The 15445-nt window shown below is 63.8% G+C and overlaps 1 protein-coding gene across 1 annotated transcript; it reads right to left on the bottom strand.

Moving 5' to 3' along the window:
- Nucleotides 1-3900: 3900 nt before the first annotated feature.
- Fgfrl1 (fibroblast growth factor receptor like 1) lies at nt 3901-14927 on the bottom strand. The gene is made up of 6 exons (XM_090343955.1): nt 14777-14927; nt 7971-8243; nt 6902-6982; nt 5164-5448; nt 4623-4976; nt 3901-4421 (listed from the first exon to the last, which is right to left on the bottom strand). Exons 1-6 carry the CDS (start codon nt 14910-14912, stop codon nt 3988-3990), a joined length of 1563 nt encoding a protein of 520 aa, XP_090200081.1. The 5' UTR covers nt 14913-14927; the 3' UTR covers nt 3901-3987.
- Between the last annotated feature and the right edge of the window lie 518 nt (nt 14928-15445).

Here is a 15445-nt window from a genome sequence, read left to right as displayed (position 1 = left end):
CAAGTCAAGGTACAGTTTGATTCCACTCTGGCTCCCAACAGTGGGCCAGTCTGGCTACACACAGGGCAGGGGCCGGGCACCTCAAGGCTACCCTGCTGGCCCGTCTGCTGCGGCAAGCTGTGTCTTCTGCCAAGTCTGTGCTGCGGGAGGGTCCACACCCTCTACCCCTGCCCCGTCCCAGGTCCTCCTGTCCCTTGCCTGGACCCAAGATGAAGCTCTTATAGCCGATCCCATCTTTGCCTCACACAGCCACGCTGGCCCCCCCTCCGCCCCCAGGACAGCTGCAGGCCGGCTCACGGACACCCTTTGAAGCTTTGAAGCGGAGTGTGTGTGTGTGTGTGTGTGTGTGTGTGTGTGTGTGTGTGTGCGCATGGGTGTGGGGGTCACACCCAAGAGTGCCAGAGCCTGGGCCGACCTTTCAAGTTTGCCGGCCCTTGTGGAGGAGCGGCTTATCACCACCGGACACAGGGCCGGGAGAGAGCAGGCCTGCCTCCCCAGCTGCAGATCCTCACCCAGGACAGTTTGCTGCTTCATGGCCTGGCTTGGAGTCACCCTGGGGACACAGCCCCATTCCCTCCTCTGGCCTCTGGGCCAGAATCCTTCCGGCAGGGGTGCTGGGAACACATACCCACGCTGCCTTCATCCCTGTGGCTAGGTAGCTGTCTGCTGACCTTCCCACCGGGACCAAGGTCAGGGCTAGCCTTGTCCATGTAGGAAGGTGGCAAGGGATAAGGGACAGCTTCTTGGATTCCTCCCCTCAACCCTGCAAGGATCTGACCCCCTGCCAGCCCTTGGGCTCCATCCCTGGCCTCTGGGCTCTGCTCCTGGTCCTCAATCCCTCCTTCCAGCGCAGGACCTATGGGCTCTACTCCCTGGCCCTGCCCCTAGCTTCTGGTCCCCATCCCTGGCCCAACCTCAGTCCCACCTCTGGTCCCATCTCCAGTCCCTTCCCATCCTGGCCCCCAGGCCCTGGTCTCATACTCCTCAGTTCCTGGCCCTGACCCCACCCCTGGCTCCCCAGGACCAACCCTGCCCACTCCCTCCCACAGCTGGAAGTCCCTGAGTTAGGGACAGGGAACTGAGCCAGTATAGGGTATCTTGGTAGTGCAGACGCCCCACGGCACGGGGTACATGAGCGCAGACGCCCCACGGCATATGGTACGTGAGTGCAGACGTCCCACGGCGCGGGGTACATGAGCGCAGACGCCCCACGGCATGTGGTATGTGAGCGCAGACACCCCACGGCGCAGGGTAGGTGAGCGCAGATGCCCCACGGCCTCTACCTGGCCCCAAAGCCCCTCCACTACCTGAGCAAGGGACACTGGAGCACTGATGAGAGCCAGTGTCCCCAGGGAATCCTTCCATGGCTGAGCAACAAGGGACAGGGACAGAGGGGACTTTGGGCTGGGACATGGCTCACTGCTGGGGTAGCCGAGGAGGGCACTTGGACAAGAACGCGAGCCCCAGAGCCATTGTGGTGGATAGCCACAGGCCCTGGAGAGGCAGGACGGTCTTGTCCTCCCCAGGAGCCTCGCCCTGCCAATCCCCAACACGCATAGAGTGGCTAGCAGTGGTCAGAGCAGAGCCCACTCCTCAGTCTCTCCCAGGACCCCTGGAAGGGCTATCTGGGCACAGGAGGACCCAGGCCCCAGTCTCTGCCAACCACCCTGTTCATAAGGCCGCTCCAGCCTCAAGTGGAGCAGGGGACGAGAGCCCCACCTCCTGATGCCTGATAACAGGCGGCTCTGGCCTCTGACCAGGAAGGGTTCGGACTCAGGGTCTGGACTGGGGAGCGAGGCCAGGGCCCCCGGGGCTCCTCCCCTCTCCATCCTCTGGGATTGCCCAGCTCATCTGCATCTCTTCGATGGCCCAACGTGTCTGCTGCCTGAAGTACGCAGCTGGCCAGGCTCTCCTCTCCTCTCCACCAGGCGTGGTTGGCCAGCCCACTCCTTCTGGACATCTTCTCATCATAAGCTGTGGGCCACCTGGAATCATGCTGTGTCATGTAGCTGAGCCTCTCCAGCATCTGCCAGCCAGAGATGGCTTCACCACCCAGGGTCCTTGACGGTGCCAGTGGAGTCTAACCTCGGGAGGCTGGAGCACAGGGTCTGGCGTGCTGCCAGGGGTCAGGGGGCGAGGTGGGGAGCTGGGAAAGCCCTCCAATGACTGAGGCCAGGCAAGATGACTCTACTGTCATTAGCTGGGGAAATGGTGCACACCAGCATGCCTGATAGGCCCCACACTGGCAGCTCTGCATGAGGGGCTAGGAGTGAGGGATCTCTGTGCCTTTCCTTTTTTTTTTCTTGTCTGTTGTGAGGCTTGAACTCTGGACCTGGGTGCTGTCCCTGAGTGCTTCAGCTCAAAGCTACCACCCCAGCCCTTAAGCCACAGTGCCACTTGTGGTTTTCTAGTGGTTAATTGGAGATAAGAGTCTCTTGGGCTTTGAATGGAGATCCTCAGATCTCAGCCTCCTGAGCAGCTAGGATGACAGGTGTGGCTCTTTGTGCCTTTCTTAAGAGGCTCTGAACACTACTGGCATTCTCCCTAGCCTCCAAGGTAGACAGATGAACTGGAGCAGATACCCCGCCTGCAAGGGCCACAGCACCACAGCATGGCCGGGCATGCAGATGGAGCCCTGAGGACAGAACTGGCTGTGGCTTGGCTCTGGCCTTTCCTCACTCACAAAGCCTCCTTGCCAAAGCTCTATGAAGTAGAGCTGGGAAAACCAGGTGTGTGGACATGTGTGGAATGGATGGTTCCACTTGGCCAGGTGTGTAGCGCTACAGGTGCGGGAGTGTTCCAGCCAGCCACCCCAGACCCTGGGGTGCCACAGTCCACACCGGCTGGCCCCCTCCCTACACTGCCAGCGTAAGACTCACCGAAGATGAACCACAGGCAGGTACAAGGCACATGAGCACAGGCATGTCCAAATACACATGGCAGGCACACACATCAGGACACAGGTGGACCATTCACAGGCCAAACCCAGGTAGAAACACCATAATGAAGAAAAGGATGCAGTTTCTTATTTAACAAAATAAATTAAATATACGAGACTTCTGCTCAAAATCTATATAAAATCACAGAGGCTGGGGCTGCTACGGGCAAGGGGTGGTAGGTGCCTGGCCCAAAGGATGAACAAACATCCCGCACGGCAGCAAGGCCAGGCAGGTTCGCACCCGGGGACAGGCCAGAGCCCTTGCGAGCCACCCTTCCTTCCGTCGTTATTAACATTATCTTCGTTTCTTTCTTCTTCTTTTTTTTTCTTTTTTGTCAGTTGTGGGGCTTGAACTCTGGGCCTGGGTGCTGTTCCTGAGCTCTTCAGCTCAAGGCTAGCGCTCTACCACGTGGAGCCACAGCGCCACTTGGGCTTTTCTGGTTAATTAGAGATAAGAGTCTCATGGACTTCCTGCCTGGGCTGGCTTTGAACCACGATCCTCAGATCTCAGCCTCCTGAGTAGCTGGGATGACAGGCGTGAGCTCTTCATTTCTTAAATATAAATAGTGAGCCTCTCCAGCGGCTGGAGGACAGGAGGTCTTTTCCAGTGGCCACGGCCTCTTGGGGCTGGCTTCCCTCACGCACCCTTGCCCAGGGTGCTGGGGTGGGGGGGTTTCTGGAGTGCTGGTGGAGGGCAAGAACGGGTGGGGACGCAGGTGGCAGGTAGGGCTACCACCATGCCAGACTTCCTCCTGGAAGTTTCCTTCAACTAGCACATGCTACATGTCACTGCAAAGTCACAAGTCAAATCCTCCCGAAGGCTGTCTGTGTGTGTGTGCGTGTGTGAGTGCGCGGGTGTGTGTGCGTGTGTGTGTGTGTGTGCGTGCGTGCGTGTTTCTGTGCACATGTCTGGCAGTATGTCCGTCTACATGGTCAGGCATTTGTGTGCCTCCCTCCTTTTCCCCACCTGTCTGTCCACTGCCCTGGGATCCCCGCAGCCCCCGTGGCACACGGCGTCGTCGAGGGAGGCGGCGGCCGCCCACGGCCGTCTAGCACTGATAGTGCACATGCTGGTGCTGGTGGACCTTGCCCTCCACATGGGAGTGGGTGTGTGAGTGCATGTGTGTGTGTGTGTGCACATCTGTGTACAATTTCGGGTACAGCTTGGGACCAGCCACAGAGCCTGAGCCCAGCAGGTGCTGGGGGGCAGCGGGGGTCCCATGCTCTTCACACAGACCCACTGCCAGCGCGGCCAAGCCCTTGTCCCCACCACGGTCCCGGGCCAGCCCTGGGAGGCGGTGCCCAGGCCCTGGTGGGGCAGGGGCCGGGGCCGGGGCACATGGCTTCTTCTTGGCTTGGCAGAGCCAGAGCAACACAGTCCCCAAGATGAAGACAGCGCCGGCCGGAATGCCAATGACCACGGGCCATGGCAGGCTTGTGGCGGAGGACGAAGGGGCCACAGGAGGCCCTGGTGGTTTGGGGTCTACAATAGAGAATGGAGAAAGGGCAGGGAGGGGTCACTTCAGCACGGCAAGACTGACTGCACACGGCACCCTGGGGAGATGTCTGCGTGGCCCCACCCAGGCGTCAGACCTTGGGGCCCCCCGGAGGGTCTGGGGGCGGGGGGGGGGGTGACGATCGATGGGGCGGGTGATCGGGCGGGGGGTGGGGGGGTCGTGCGCACCAGGAAGCACGGTGAGGAAGGCGCTGCGGAAGCTGTAGCCCATGGTGTTGGCGCCCAGGCAGATGTACATGCCCGCGTCGTCCTGGCGGGCTCGGGAGATGAGCAGCTTGTTCAGGTAGGAGCCGTCCGGGCGAGACCACACGTCACCTGTGGGCAGCACCACGAACTTCTGGCCGCCCACATCGATGGTGGAGTTGTGGCGGCCCTCCGAGCCGTAGTCCACCCGCTTCAGCCACTGAATCACAGGCTTCACGTCACTGTGCACCTTGCACTGGAAGGACGTGGTCCCCCCGAAGTCCACCGTGGTGTTCACGGGGTGAGTGCCCGTGAGCACGGGCTTGGAGCGCGTCCGCTCTAGGGCAGAGACAAGCAGGTTGGGCGGCCATTGGCAATATCAAGCCCCTGCCCCAACCCCAGCCCCAGCCCAGCCCCAGCCCAGCCCCCCACACCCCCGACCCCACCCCAGCCCCAGCCTTCACCTCAGCCCCCAGCCCAGCCCCAGTCCGGCCCCCCACCCTCCGTCCCCGCCCCAGCTACTCACGGATCACATCCACCTTGTAGGTGGCGTTGATGGCGCCCACCCTGTTGGAGACACGGCAGGTGTACTTGCCGCTGTCCTCTGGCCGCAGGTTCTTCAGGCTCAGCGTCCACTTCCTCTTCCTGTGCTCACTGGCCTCCAGGCGTGTCAGGGCCTGGTCGTCCTTCATCCATGTGATGTCGGGCCGTGGGTGTCCACTGGCCACACACTTGAGGCGCACGGAGCTGCCCACGGGCCGCGCGATCACCCGGCGTCTCATTTTGGAGGGCTGTGTGAAGCGGGGCCGAGCTGCAGGGCCATGTGGTGCCGAGGTCAGTGAGGAACGGTCAGGAGAGCACCAGGCAAGAGCTGCCACCCAGCCTGGGCAGGCAGACCGCTCTCCCCGACCCCGGCCTGGACAGGCAGACTCCTCTCCCCCCACCCATCCTGGACAGGCAGACCCCTCTCCCCCACCCTGACCTAGACAGGCAGACCCCTCTCCCCCACCCCGACCTAGACAGGCAGACCCCTCTCCCCCTACCCATCCTGGACAGGCAGACCCCTCTCCCCTCACCCATCCTGGACAGGCAGACCCCTCTCCCCCACCCCGACCTAGACAGGCAGACCCCTCTCCCCCACCCCGACCTAGACAGGCAGACCCCTCTCCCCTCACCCATCCTGGACAGGCAGACCCCTCTCCCCCCACCCATCCTGGACAGGCAGACCCCTCTTCCCCCACCCATCCTGGACAGGCAGACCCCTCTCCCCCCACCCATCCTGGACAGGCAGACTCCTCTCCCCCACCCGACCTAGACAGGCAGACTCCTCTCCCCCCACCCATCCTGGACAGGCAGACCCCTCTCCCCCCACCCATCCTGGACAGGCAGACTCCTCTCCCCCACCCCGACCTAGACAGGCAGACCCCTCTCCCCCCACCCATCCTGGACAGGCATACCCCTCTCCCCCCACCCATCCTGGACAGGCAGACCCCTCTCCCTCCACCCATCCTGGACAGGCAGACTCCTCTCCCCCACCCCGTCCTAGACAGGCAGACCCCTCTCCCCTCACCCATCCTGGACAGGCAGACCCCTCTCCCTCCACCCATCCTGGACAGGCAGACTCCTCTCCCCCACCCCGTCCTAGACAGGCAGACCCCTCTCCCCCCACCCATCCTGGACAGGCAGACCCCTCTCCCCCCACCCATCCTGGACAGGCAGACTCCTCTCCCCCACCCCGACCTAGACAGGCAGACCCCTCTCCCCCCACCCATCCTGGACAGGCAGACCCCTCTCCCCCACCCCGACCTAGACAGGCAGACCCCTCTCCCCTCACCCATCCTGGACAGGCAGACCCCTCTCCCCCCACCCATCCTGGACAGGCAGACCCCTCTCCCCCCACCCATCCTGGACAGGCAGACCCCTCTCCCCCCACCCATCCTGGACAGGCAGACCCCTCTCCCCCCACCCCGACCTAGACAGGCAGACCCCTCTCCCCCCACCCATCCTGGACGGGCAGACCCCTCTCCCCCCACCCATCCTGGACGGGCAGACCCCTCTCCCCCCACCCATCCTGGACGGGCAGACCCCTCTCCCCCCACCCATCCTGGACGGGCAGACCCCTCTCCCCCCACCCATCCTGGACGGGCAGACCCCTCTCCCCCCACCCATCCTGGACGGGCAGACCCCTCTCCCCCCACCCATCCTGGACAGGCACAGTCCCCTAACTCCATCCTGGGTAGGCAGGGCCCCTCATCTATCCTTACCCCATTGCTGGCTGGCTGGGTCCTCTTGGCCCCCAGAGGCACTGCCGGGCCCCAGGCTTTCCTTCCCTACACCAACATCATCTGCAGTGACAAGAGAAGGTACAGGTACAGGGAGGCCCTTGCCAGACCCCAATGCATCTCCAGTTGGAACAGCCATAGAACGGACGGGCACACCCCCATCTCCTGGCCCAGGGACAGCTGGGCAGGTGCCCCTGACAGGCGTGGGTGGGGCTGGGGGCTGGCTTCACCACCCTGGCTCCGGGGGGTCTGAAGGGCCCAGGAGGGGAGGGGGCCAGGCCCGCCAGCAGCTGCAGTAACCCTAGCCCACATCAAGGGGCCGAGGCCTGGTGCAGACATGGCTCACATACCACCCGGTCACAGTCCCCTCTGAAAGGACATGGGGGAGGGAAGCTGCAGTATTCCCATTCCACGACCCAGAGGGGTCTGTGTTTGGACAGTGAGAGGGGAGGGGGAGTAGGAAGGTGGGGCACACTGAGGAATGTCCCCTGCCACCGTGGAAGAGCTGCCTTCTGGGCTAGGCCAGGGACCCAGGGCCACCACGCTGGAACTTTCCTGTGAAATGGCCCAGCTTGGCCCAGGGCCCCACACCAGGGAGTCCAGCAGGGAGGCGGGGCGGGCCTGGTACCAGCGTGGGGAGGGTGCGTCACTCGGGACACCTGTCCATCCCCAGTGGCCAGGCCTCCTGCAAATAAGAGGACAGAAAGGCCATTCGCTTCCCAGCGGCTCCTCTGAACTCTGAAACCTGAGCCTCAAAGTCATGGCTGACTCCAAGGCCTGCCCGGCCAGCGCTGTGCCCTTCAGGACCACCGCCTAGGGCCTCCCCGCTGCCAGAGGACGGGGCCAAGGCTGGGCCTGTGGGACGGGGCCAAGTCAGAACCCCCCGAGCCCCCGCCACATCCCGATGGGGGCGGCCAGGCCGCGGCCGGCGGCACGGGTAGGTCTGCCATCCTGGGCTGTGGTGACCCTTGTCCCAGGCGCACTGCCCTTCCGTTTATCCGATGCCCAAGCAGCCCTGCCCCGCCAGGCCCTCCACGTGAGCTCGACGGACCCATCACGATGAGGGTGTAGTTGACGCTGAGGCTGCCAAAGCCGTTGGTGGCCTTGCACACGTACACACCGGCGTCCTCGGCCTCCACCTCCTTCACCTTCAGCCCCTGGGGCAGCACGCGGAAGCGGTTCCAGCCGCTGTGGATTGTGCGGCCATCCTTGGTCCACATGGTCAGCGGAGGCGGGTCTCCCTCCACGGGGCACTGGAGCCGCAGGGTGCGGCCCAGCCGGGCCACCTGCCGCGGGGCCACCTTGTCTGCCATTCTCGGGGGGCCTGCGGAGATTCAGGTCTCCATCAGGTGGGGGAAGGCGGGCCCCCCCCCCAATTCCACCCAGAAAATCTACCCAGCGGGGCCAAGAAGGCCTGAGACGGCATGACAGCGGCCAGGTCCGCCAGAGCCCGCTGTGTGCTGACCCCAGGCACCTGGCGAGGGTCCCTGGTGGACAGCCTCTCGGAGGATGGCAAGAGACGGCCCCAGACAAACCCAGTCTGGCTCAATACGCTTTTGGGAAGCCTGAGTCAACAATGGGGCCATCTCCTGATTGGCCTGGGGAGCAGCAGGCAGGGCTCCCGGCTGGTCCTCACTGACACGGGGAGCCACGCTCCCGCCACCCCACTCAACACCCATCCGTCCACCATCAGCTGCCCTGTGGCAGGAACGCCCCAGGTGCAGCGGCTGGGCGGGCTGCCTCCGAGCCACTGCTTGGCGCCGCCTGCGGGCACAGGTGTTTTCCAAAACCAGCTGGCACTTCCTTATTGGGCAATGATGGGGGTTATGCTGCTGCCCCAGGCCCAGCCTACACGCTTCTGCGGACATCCCCAGATCTCAGGGTCCAGAACCCTCCCCAGGGCCACCCCACGGGAGGGGGTCCAGGACGCCCAGGGGACTCCAGAGGCACCGGTCTCCCACCCCAAGCCACGGACAGCACCAGCAGCCCCTCCTCACCTGCCTCCCTGTCCTCTCTGGAAAGGGAGGGAGTGCAGAGGTGCGAAGGGGCTCCCAGCCACCTGTTCCCTGGTATCTGCTTCCTTCGCAGACCACCCAGCAGCAGGGCAGGCCAGGCACCCTGGTCCAGCCCCCTCCAGCCCCCGGCTCACAGTCGGGAGGCTCCCAACACCCTCACCAACCCCCTAGGGTTGCACCATAGTATCCCCAGGCAAATCCTGCCCACCACCTGTCACTGTCTGAAATTCCACCACTCGCAGGGCCTCCCAGGCCACTGGGCAGCGAGGGAGTGGTTAAGGTCCTAGCTGGCCCCTGTGGACAGCCAGCCTGATGCCTGGGTCCCAGGGGCAGACCTCTCGTACATGCTGGCACACACAGGTATAGATGTGCAGAAGTACACGTGTGTGCACACACACGTACACATACACACACAGCTGTCCAAACGCAGCCTGGGAAGGCTTAACTGGAGGCTGCTCAAGAGCCATGCTAACCCCTTACCCGACCCCAGTCAGTAGTCTGCCTTGAGCAGACGAGCCCGGCCCCTGTGTGCCTCAAGAGAGGCCACCCTCACATCAGCCTCCTCCCTGCCCAAGGAGGCGAAGCCTGGGTGTGGGGCACACTGGGAGACAGGAACCCAAGGGGTGAAACAAGCACCTGGAGAGGTGGGAGCCCTGGACGTGGTCAGAATACGGGCAGAGCCAGTGACTGCCAGATGGCCGGAAGCAGGGCCCTCGGGGCCAGCTCCACACACAGCAGGGCACAGGCCGGCAGCAGCCCAGACACTGGAGCCAGCCTTATCCGAGAGCAAACAGCCCTGGCCAGCTCCCCCTCCCCCACGGGTACCACTGCACCCCGCTGCTGGGCTGGGCCCCCGCAAAGACTAGCGATAGCATGGCTGCCACTGCTTACAGTCCGCTCAGACTTCCCACCCACTCCGCCAGTGAGGGAACGGAGGCAAAACCCGAGGTGGGGAGGGAAAGCAAGCAGGGGATGCAGACTGCTGCCTGTGCCTGCGTCTCCTGCAGGCACCCTGCCCATCCCCAGCCAGGGGGCCCCAGCCCCACCACTGGCCAGAGCCCTGACAAAGTCCAGCTCAGGTAAGGAGCAGATGGATGTGTGGGGTAGAGAGGAGACACCAGCAAGGGGAGGCTAGGGGGTGTGTTCTCACTCCTCTGGGGGTACAGGACACGGAGGACAAGAGGGGAGGCCCTCTGCAGTGCCCAGGACCTGGAGACCCCAGGCCGGCACACCAGGCCAGCGATGGTCTCTCTGTGATTTCTGCAGAGTCTGAGAAGCCCAGAGGATCAGGCTGAAGGCCTAACTGGGGAGATGGCAAGGCCTCCAGGAGGAAGCGTGCAGAGTCTACAGGAACCCTCTCGCCAGCAAAGGTGTGGCCACAGCCCCAGGCCCCAGGGGCGTGGCTCAGCATCATGAAGGGAGGGACCCTAGGAAGGGAACGAGCTGATAGCTAGGGTGCCTGGCCTTGTGGTGACACGCACTGCCTTGCCATGCTGACCTTGAGCTCTCTTCCTGGAGGGGCTGGTCCAACTGTGGCCACAGTGAGAGAGGGCTGTCCAGGAGCCACAAGGCCAGCTCAGGGCCAGCTGCACACACAAGAGCCACAAGGCCAGCTGAGGCCAGCTGTATGTAGAAGAGACGCAGGGCCAGCTCAGGACCACTACACAGGAGCCATAATGCCAGCTCAGGCCCTGTTAGGCTCAACTTAATCTCTGGCAAACTGCAAAGTCTAGGGAATTTCTGGCTTGGAAGGAATTCTCTGGCCCAGGTATGGGCCTGGCTGTGGGGTGGAGCTCTCGGCTTGGGAACCCTCTCCCGCCCTCTCCCACATGCTACCAGAAAACAAAGAGGAGTTCTGAGGAAAGTATGGTCCCTGCACCAGAGGCTCATGCCCCGTAATCCTAGCTACTTAGGAGACTGAGATCCTGGTTCAAAGCCAGTTCGAACCGGTAAGTCCATGCACCTCTTACCTCCAATTCACCACCACAAAGCCAGAGGTGGACCTGTGGTTGAAGTGGCAGAACAGTAACTCGCACTGAGCAAAAACCCTCAGGGACAGCACCCTGACTCTGAGTTCCAGCCCAAGGATTAGCACTAGGAAAGAAAGAAAAGAAGAAAAAAAAAGGGACAGCCTGGGAGATGCAACTAAAAGGCGGAAGGCAGGCAAGGCCAGCCTTGTGGACAACCTGTTCAAGGTCCCCGGTGGGGCCACAGCAAGAGCCCACCAAACAGTCCACCCTGTCCATGCACGCGCTGCACTTCCTGCTGCAGGGAACCGGGCGGCTGAGGGAGTGACCAGGCCCTGATCTGAGGCCTTGTAGCCACAGTTATAGCCAGTGGCTATCTGCCAAGCCCACATGGAGCCCCTTGCAGCGGAGAGAAACTTCCCATAGGCTCAATGCCAGCCTCCTTCCCCCCAGGAGGCAAGGCTAGGATCATCCCTCTGAAGGGAGAGCTTAGGGACCCCCACAGGGCCCACAACAATCAGATGTGGGAGCCTCTGGCTCTGTCTCATCCCTGAAGCTGAGACCTCATATCATAGGTGCAAGCACATGTACATGTATGTGTGTGTGTGCACATGTATGCGTGTGTACGCACACCCAATCCCAGGGTGGCTGGGTGGGGTGGTCCTGGGGTCCAGGCTGGATGGGAGCTTTTCTGGAAGCCTCTGGCAAAACTTCCATGGAGGGCTGAGTCCCACATACTGAGGCACAGAGCCCACAAATGTATCACAGTATCTCCAGACACGGCGGTAGCCCTGGACTCTGGGGGAAGGAGTCCCATAGACCCCCATCCACAGCAGGCAGAGATTGTCTAGGGACCCATGGAACGCAGACCCCCAGATACCAAGCCATCCCTAGCCCCAGCCCTCAATCATAGCACTAAGACAATGGACAATGGCCTGCCACTCAGGTCCCTGTCACAGCCACTGACAGGGGCCTTTGTGCCACAGGCACTGACCCTGGACCTCAGAAATGTCAACACAGCATTTCCTGAGCCCAGAGCCCTGGGATAAAGCTCAGGAGTCCCGTGGGAGCTCTAGGACTCCCACAGGTACTTGGGGGCAGGTAAGCCAGGCCTGACAGTCCCTGGCCTTTGCCCATTCAGACTTCTCAAGGACAGGCAAGGGTTTGATGCCAGGCCCTGGAGGTCACCAAGCACAGCTGAGTCCTCAGGGTGCCCTATAGCCAGCGTGTGAAGTGGGGCCTTGCCCTGCAGTCACTACTGGGCCTTGGCAGGACTCAGGAAGGGGAGGGTAGAGCCCTGGAGCCACTGGTCAGGGGTACCTTGACCCTCACTGTGCCCAGAGAGTCTGGGTGCCCCCTGCCAACCCACACGTAGGCCGGGGCAGCACAGGGCCCCCCTCCATCCACCGTAGAACCCCAGATCTGCTTACATAATTCTCTCGAGAAATTAACACACTTGAGAAGAGGAGTCCCACTTTCTGCCAAGAAGTCCTTGGATTTTAGCAGCTTCCAGTCTGCCATGGCTGCCTCCTGACCTCCTTCTAAGCCTGGATGCCAAGCTCCCTTCCCTCACCCGCACTCCACTGCTGTCCTGTCCCAGTCGTACGGACTGCAGGGGTCGGGGACGGGGACGTGCCCTGGGAGGAGCTTCTGGGAGGGGCAGCTGGACTGGGTGCTGGGGTGTGGCAGTGCTAGACCAGTGCTAGAGGCCGTGTCTGTGGGGTCCAGGCACTCCCTTCCCTTCACCCTCTGGAACTGTCACCACAGTACGTCACCAGGCAAGGCCTGGTGGGCAGAGAAGGCTGCCTGGCAGTCAGGTGGCTGGCGAGCCTCAGGAGCCACAGTCCACCACCCCCAGGACAGTCAGCAAGCACCGAGCCAAGGCCAGGCAAGCCCCAGGCCGGAGGCCTCAGCCAGGGAAAAACCAATATTTCCTCTCACTAGGGCCCTAGCACAGGGCAGGCAGGCAGGCTGAAAGGCAACTTTGAGAACCCCGAGGCCCATTGATTCCTGCACAAAGGATAAAGGCGTCTGCGGTCAGTATTTCCAGGTCCAGCCAAAGACTACTTTGTTCACTGCTCCCTCCCCCCACCAAGGGGACAGTGATTTATTTTCCCTTCCCAGAGTGGGGCCCCAGATGTGAATGGAGGCTGGCCCACACCCCCACCTCACAGCCCCTGGCCCGGCTTCCACACAGCCACCTTGAAGCCACCTCGGCTCTGACCGTGTACTGGCCAGCCAGTGGGGTCGTCAGGGCCTCACGGACGGAGCCAGTCAGCACCTCCTCACTACACCATCATCAGCCTATTGCCCGGATGATACCGCTCCAGCAGCCATGGGCACCCTGACCAGACGGGGCCAGCCTGCCCAAGTATGGCCACTGGTCCAGAAGACAGGAGAAGGATCATTTGAGCTGGCTGCTTTTCAGACTGATCCTTCGACTGTCATTGCAAAAGAGAAAAAGCCCACTTTCAGAGCTGACGTCAAAAGGCACTTCATCGTAAACCTTCTGAGTCCCTATTGTAAGAAATAAAGAAGAATGGAGAAAGTTGAATTCTGTCTTCTTTTCAAATTTCAAAAATCAGTCTAAGTCAAACCCACCAAAATTGTGAAACCCTGGGCAAAGAGCAACCTTTAAAATAGGATCCGAATCTAGGGAACTATAATTCCAAAAGCCATGGCACCCCAGGGAAATGGCTTTCAAAACAGCCCAAGCTCCACTCCTGGTTCCCCAACTCTACTCAAGTCCAAACTGGGCTTGCTCACCAGAGAAACAGGAATGTCTGAGATGACTTCACCTCACTGCCCTGGTCCAGGCTGGGCCTGGAAGAAGTCAGTACAGTGCAGGAAATACCTTCCTCCCGGCCACAGAGCCCAGGAAGACGCTCCTGCCCGGCCCCCGGGTGTGGGCGGGGGTCCTGCGCAGCACAGCCAGGGCCAGATACTAGGGCTGAGGCGGTGGGGCCGCTAGGCTCCCTTGGTGAAGAAGCAAGATTCACCCACCAGTCGGTCTCCAGCTCTGGCCAGTGACCATGGCAGGACAGAGGCCTCCAGAGCCTCCCTGGACATGTGGCCAGGGAGCAGGCAGGTGCAGGGGTGGAGAAGCCCAAGAAGATATCCAAGTCTGGTCTGCAGGAAGTGAGGGGGCTCACCCAGTGTGGCCGGAGAGCCGGGGCCCAGGACACTACCCCACCCTCCGGCCAGCGAGTCCCGGCAGGCGGCAGGGGGAGGGGCACGGTGGCATAAGGCCCACCTGGGCTGCCACCCGCCACCCCACACCCGAACGTGGCCATATAAGGCCAAGTCGGGCTCTGCGCACTCTGGGCGGCAGGGGCGGGTGCGGCGCCCCGGGGGGCGTGGAGGACAGGGCAGGGACAATCCTGAGCGGTCAACACACCCGAAGGGCTGGCCTGGCCACAGGTCCCGCCTCATCAAGGCAGAGGCCAGCACCGTGCCCTGCCGCTCCTGGAACATGGCTGGCCGAAGTCCGCGGGCACCCACGACCCCCGGGGCCCCGATGCCCTTCAGGGGGGCCGGGCCGGCGGCAGGGCCCACAGAACATCCGACGGGTGGGGTGCGGCTCGCGCCCCCGCCCGGTGCCCAGCTGCGAGGTGCGGTCCTCAGGTGTCTCCAGGCCCCCCTGCCGTGCCCTAATGCTGCCGGCCGGCCGGGAGCCCAAGGCCGTCCGGTCCCCAGGTGTCACCGTGCGTCCGACCCCAGGCTGGCCCTGGGGCCCCCCGGATCGGCGGGGTCCCCGCGGAGAGGGCCGGAGGCGGGGCGGCGGGCGGGGCGGCGCGTGCCAGGCAGGCACGGTGGCCGGGTTCAAGGCCGGTGGGAAGGGGCGGCGCCGGGCCGGGCCGGGCGCCAGGACTCACCTCGCGCGGCGGCGGCGGCGGCGGCGGCGGCGGCGGCGGCCGGCAGGGCCCCGAGCAGCCGCGGTGGCGGCGGCGGCGGCGGCAGCAGCAGCAGCAGCAGCAGCAGCAGCGGTGGCGGCGCGGGGCTCGGCGTCATCTCGCCGGCCGGGGCCGGGGCCGGGGCCGGGGCCGGGGCCGGGGCGGGCGCGGCCCGCCGACCCGGGGTCCGGCCCCCCTCGGCGCCGCGCTGGGGCGGAGGAGGCGGGCGGGGAGAAGCTGTGCGAATCAAAGGCAGACAAAGGCTTTACACTAATCACCGCGCCCCCGCGCCCCCGCCCCGACGCCCCGCGGCCCCGCGCAGAGCCGCCTGCGCCACGAGCGGACGGTCGTGCGCCGGGGGCCCACGTGGGGTGCGGGGCGGGGGCGGGGCAGGGCCGCGGGCCAGGCGGGAGCGCTCCCCGCCCGCGCCCCGCACTCGGACCCTCCCGGCCAGCCCACCGCGGGGGGGGGGCACGGGGCTCACCTCGACGGGGCGCGGCCGGCGGGCGCGCGGCGGGCGGCGGGGTCGGGGCCCGGCCCGGGGGCAGCGCGCCGCGGTCACCGCCGCCCCGGGCGCCGCATCCCGCCCCCCGCGCCCCCGGGCCCGGCCTGGGCGGGGCGGCGCTACCTGGGCGCGGGCGGCTGGGGGCC

This window comes from Megascapheus bottae, chromosome 13 (assembly GCF_031878675.1).
Source record: "Megascapheus bottae isolate mThoBot1 chromosome 13, mThoBot2.hap1, whole genome shotgun sequence".
Lineage (NCBI taxonomy): Eukaryota > Metazoa > Chordata > Mammalia > Rodentia > Geomyidae > Megascapheus > Megascapheus bottae.
The sequence above is the reverse complement of the archived record's forward strand: the minus strand, read 5'-3'. Positions and strand labels throughout refer to the sequence as shown.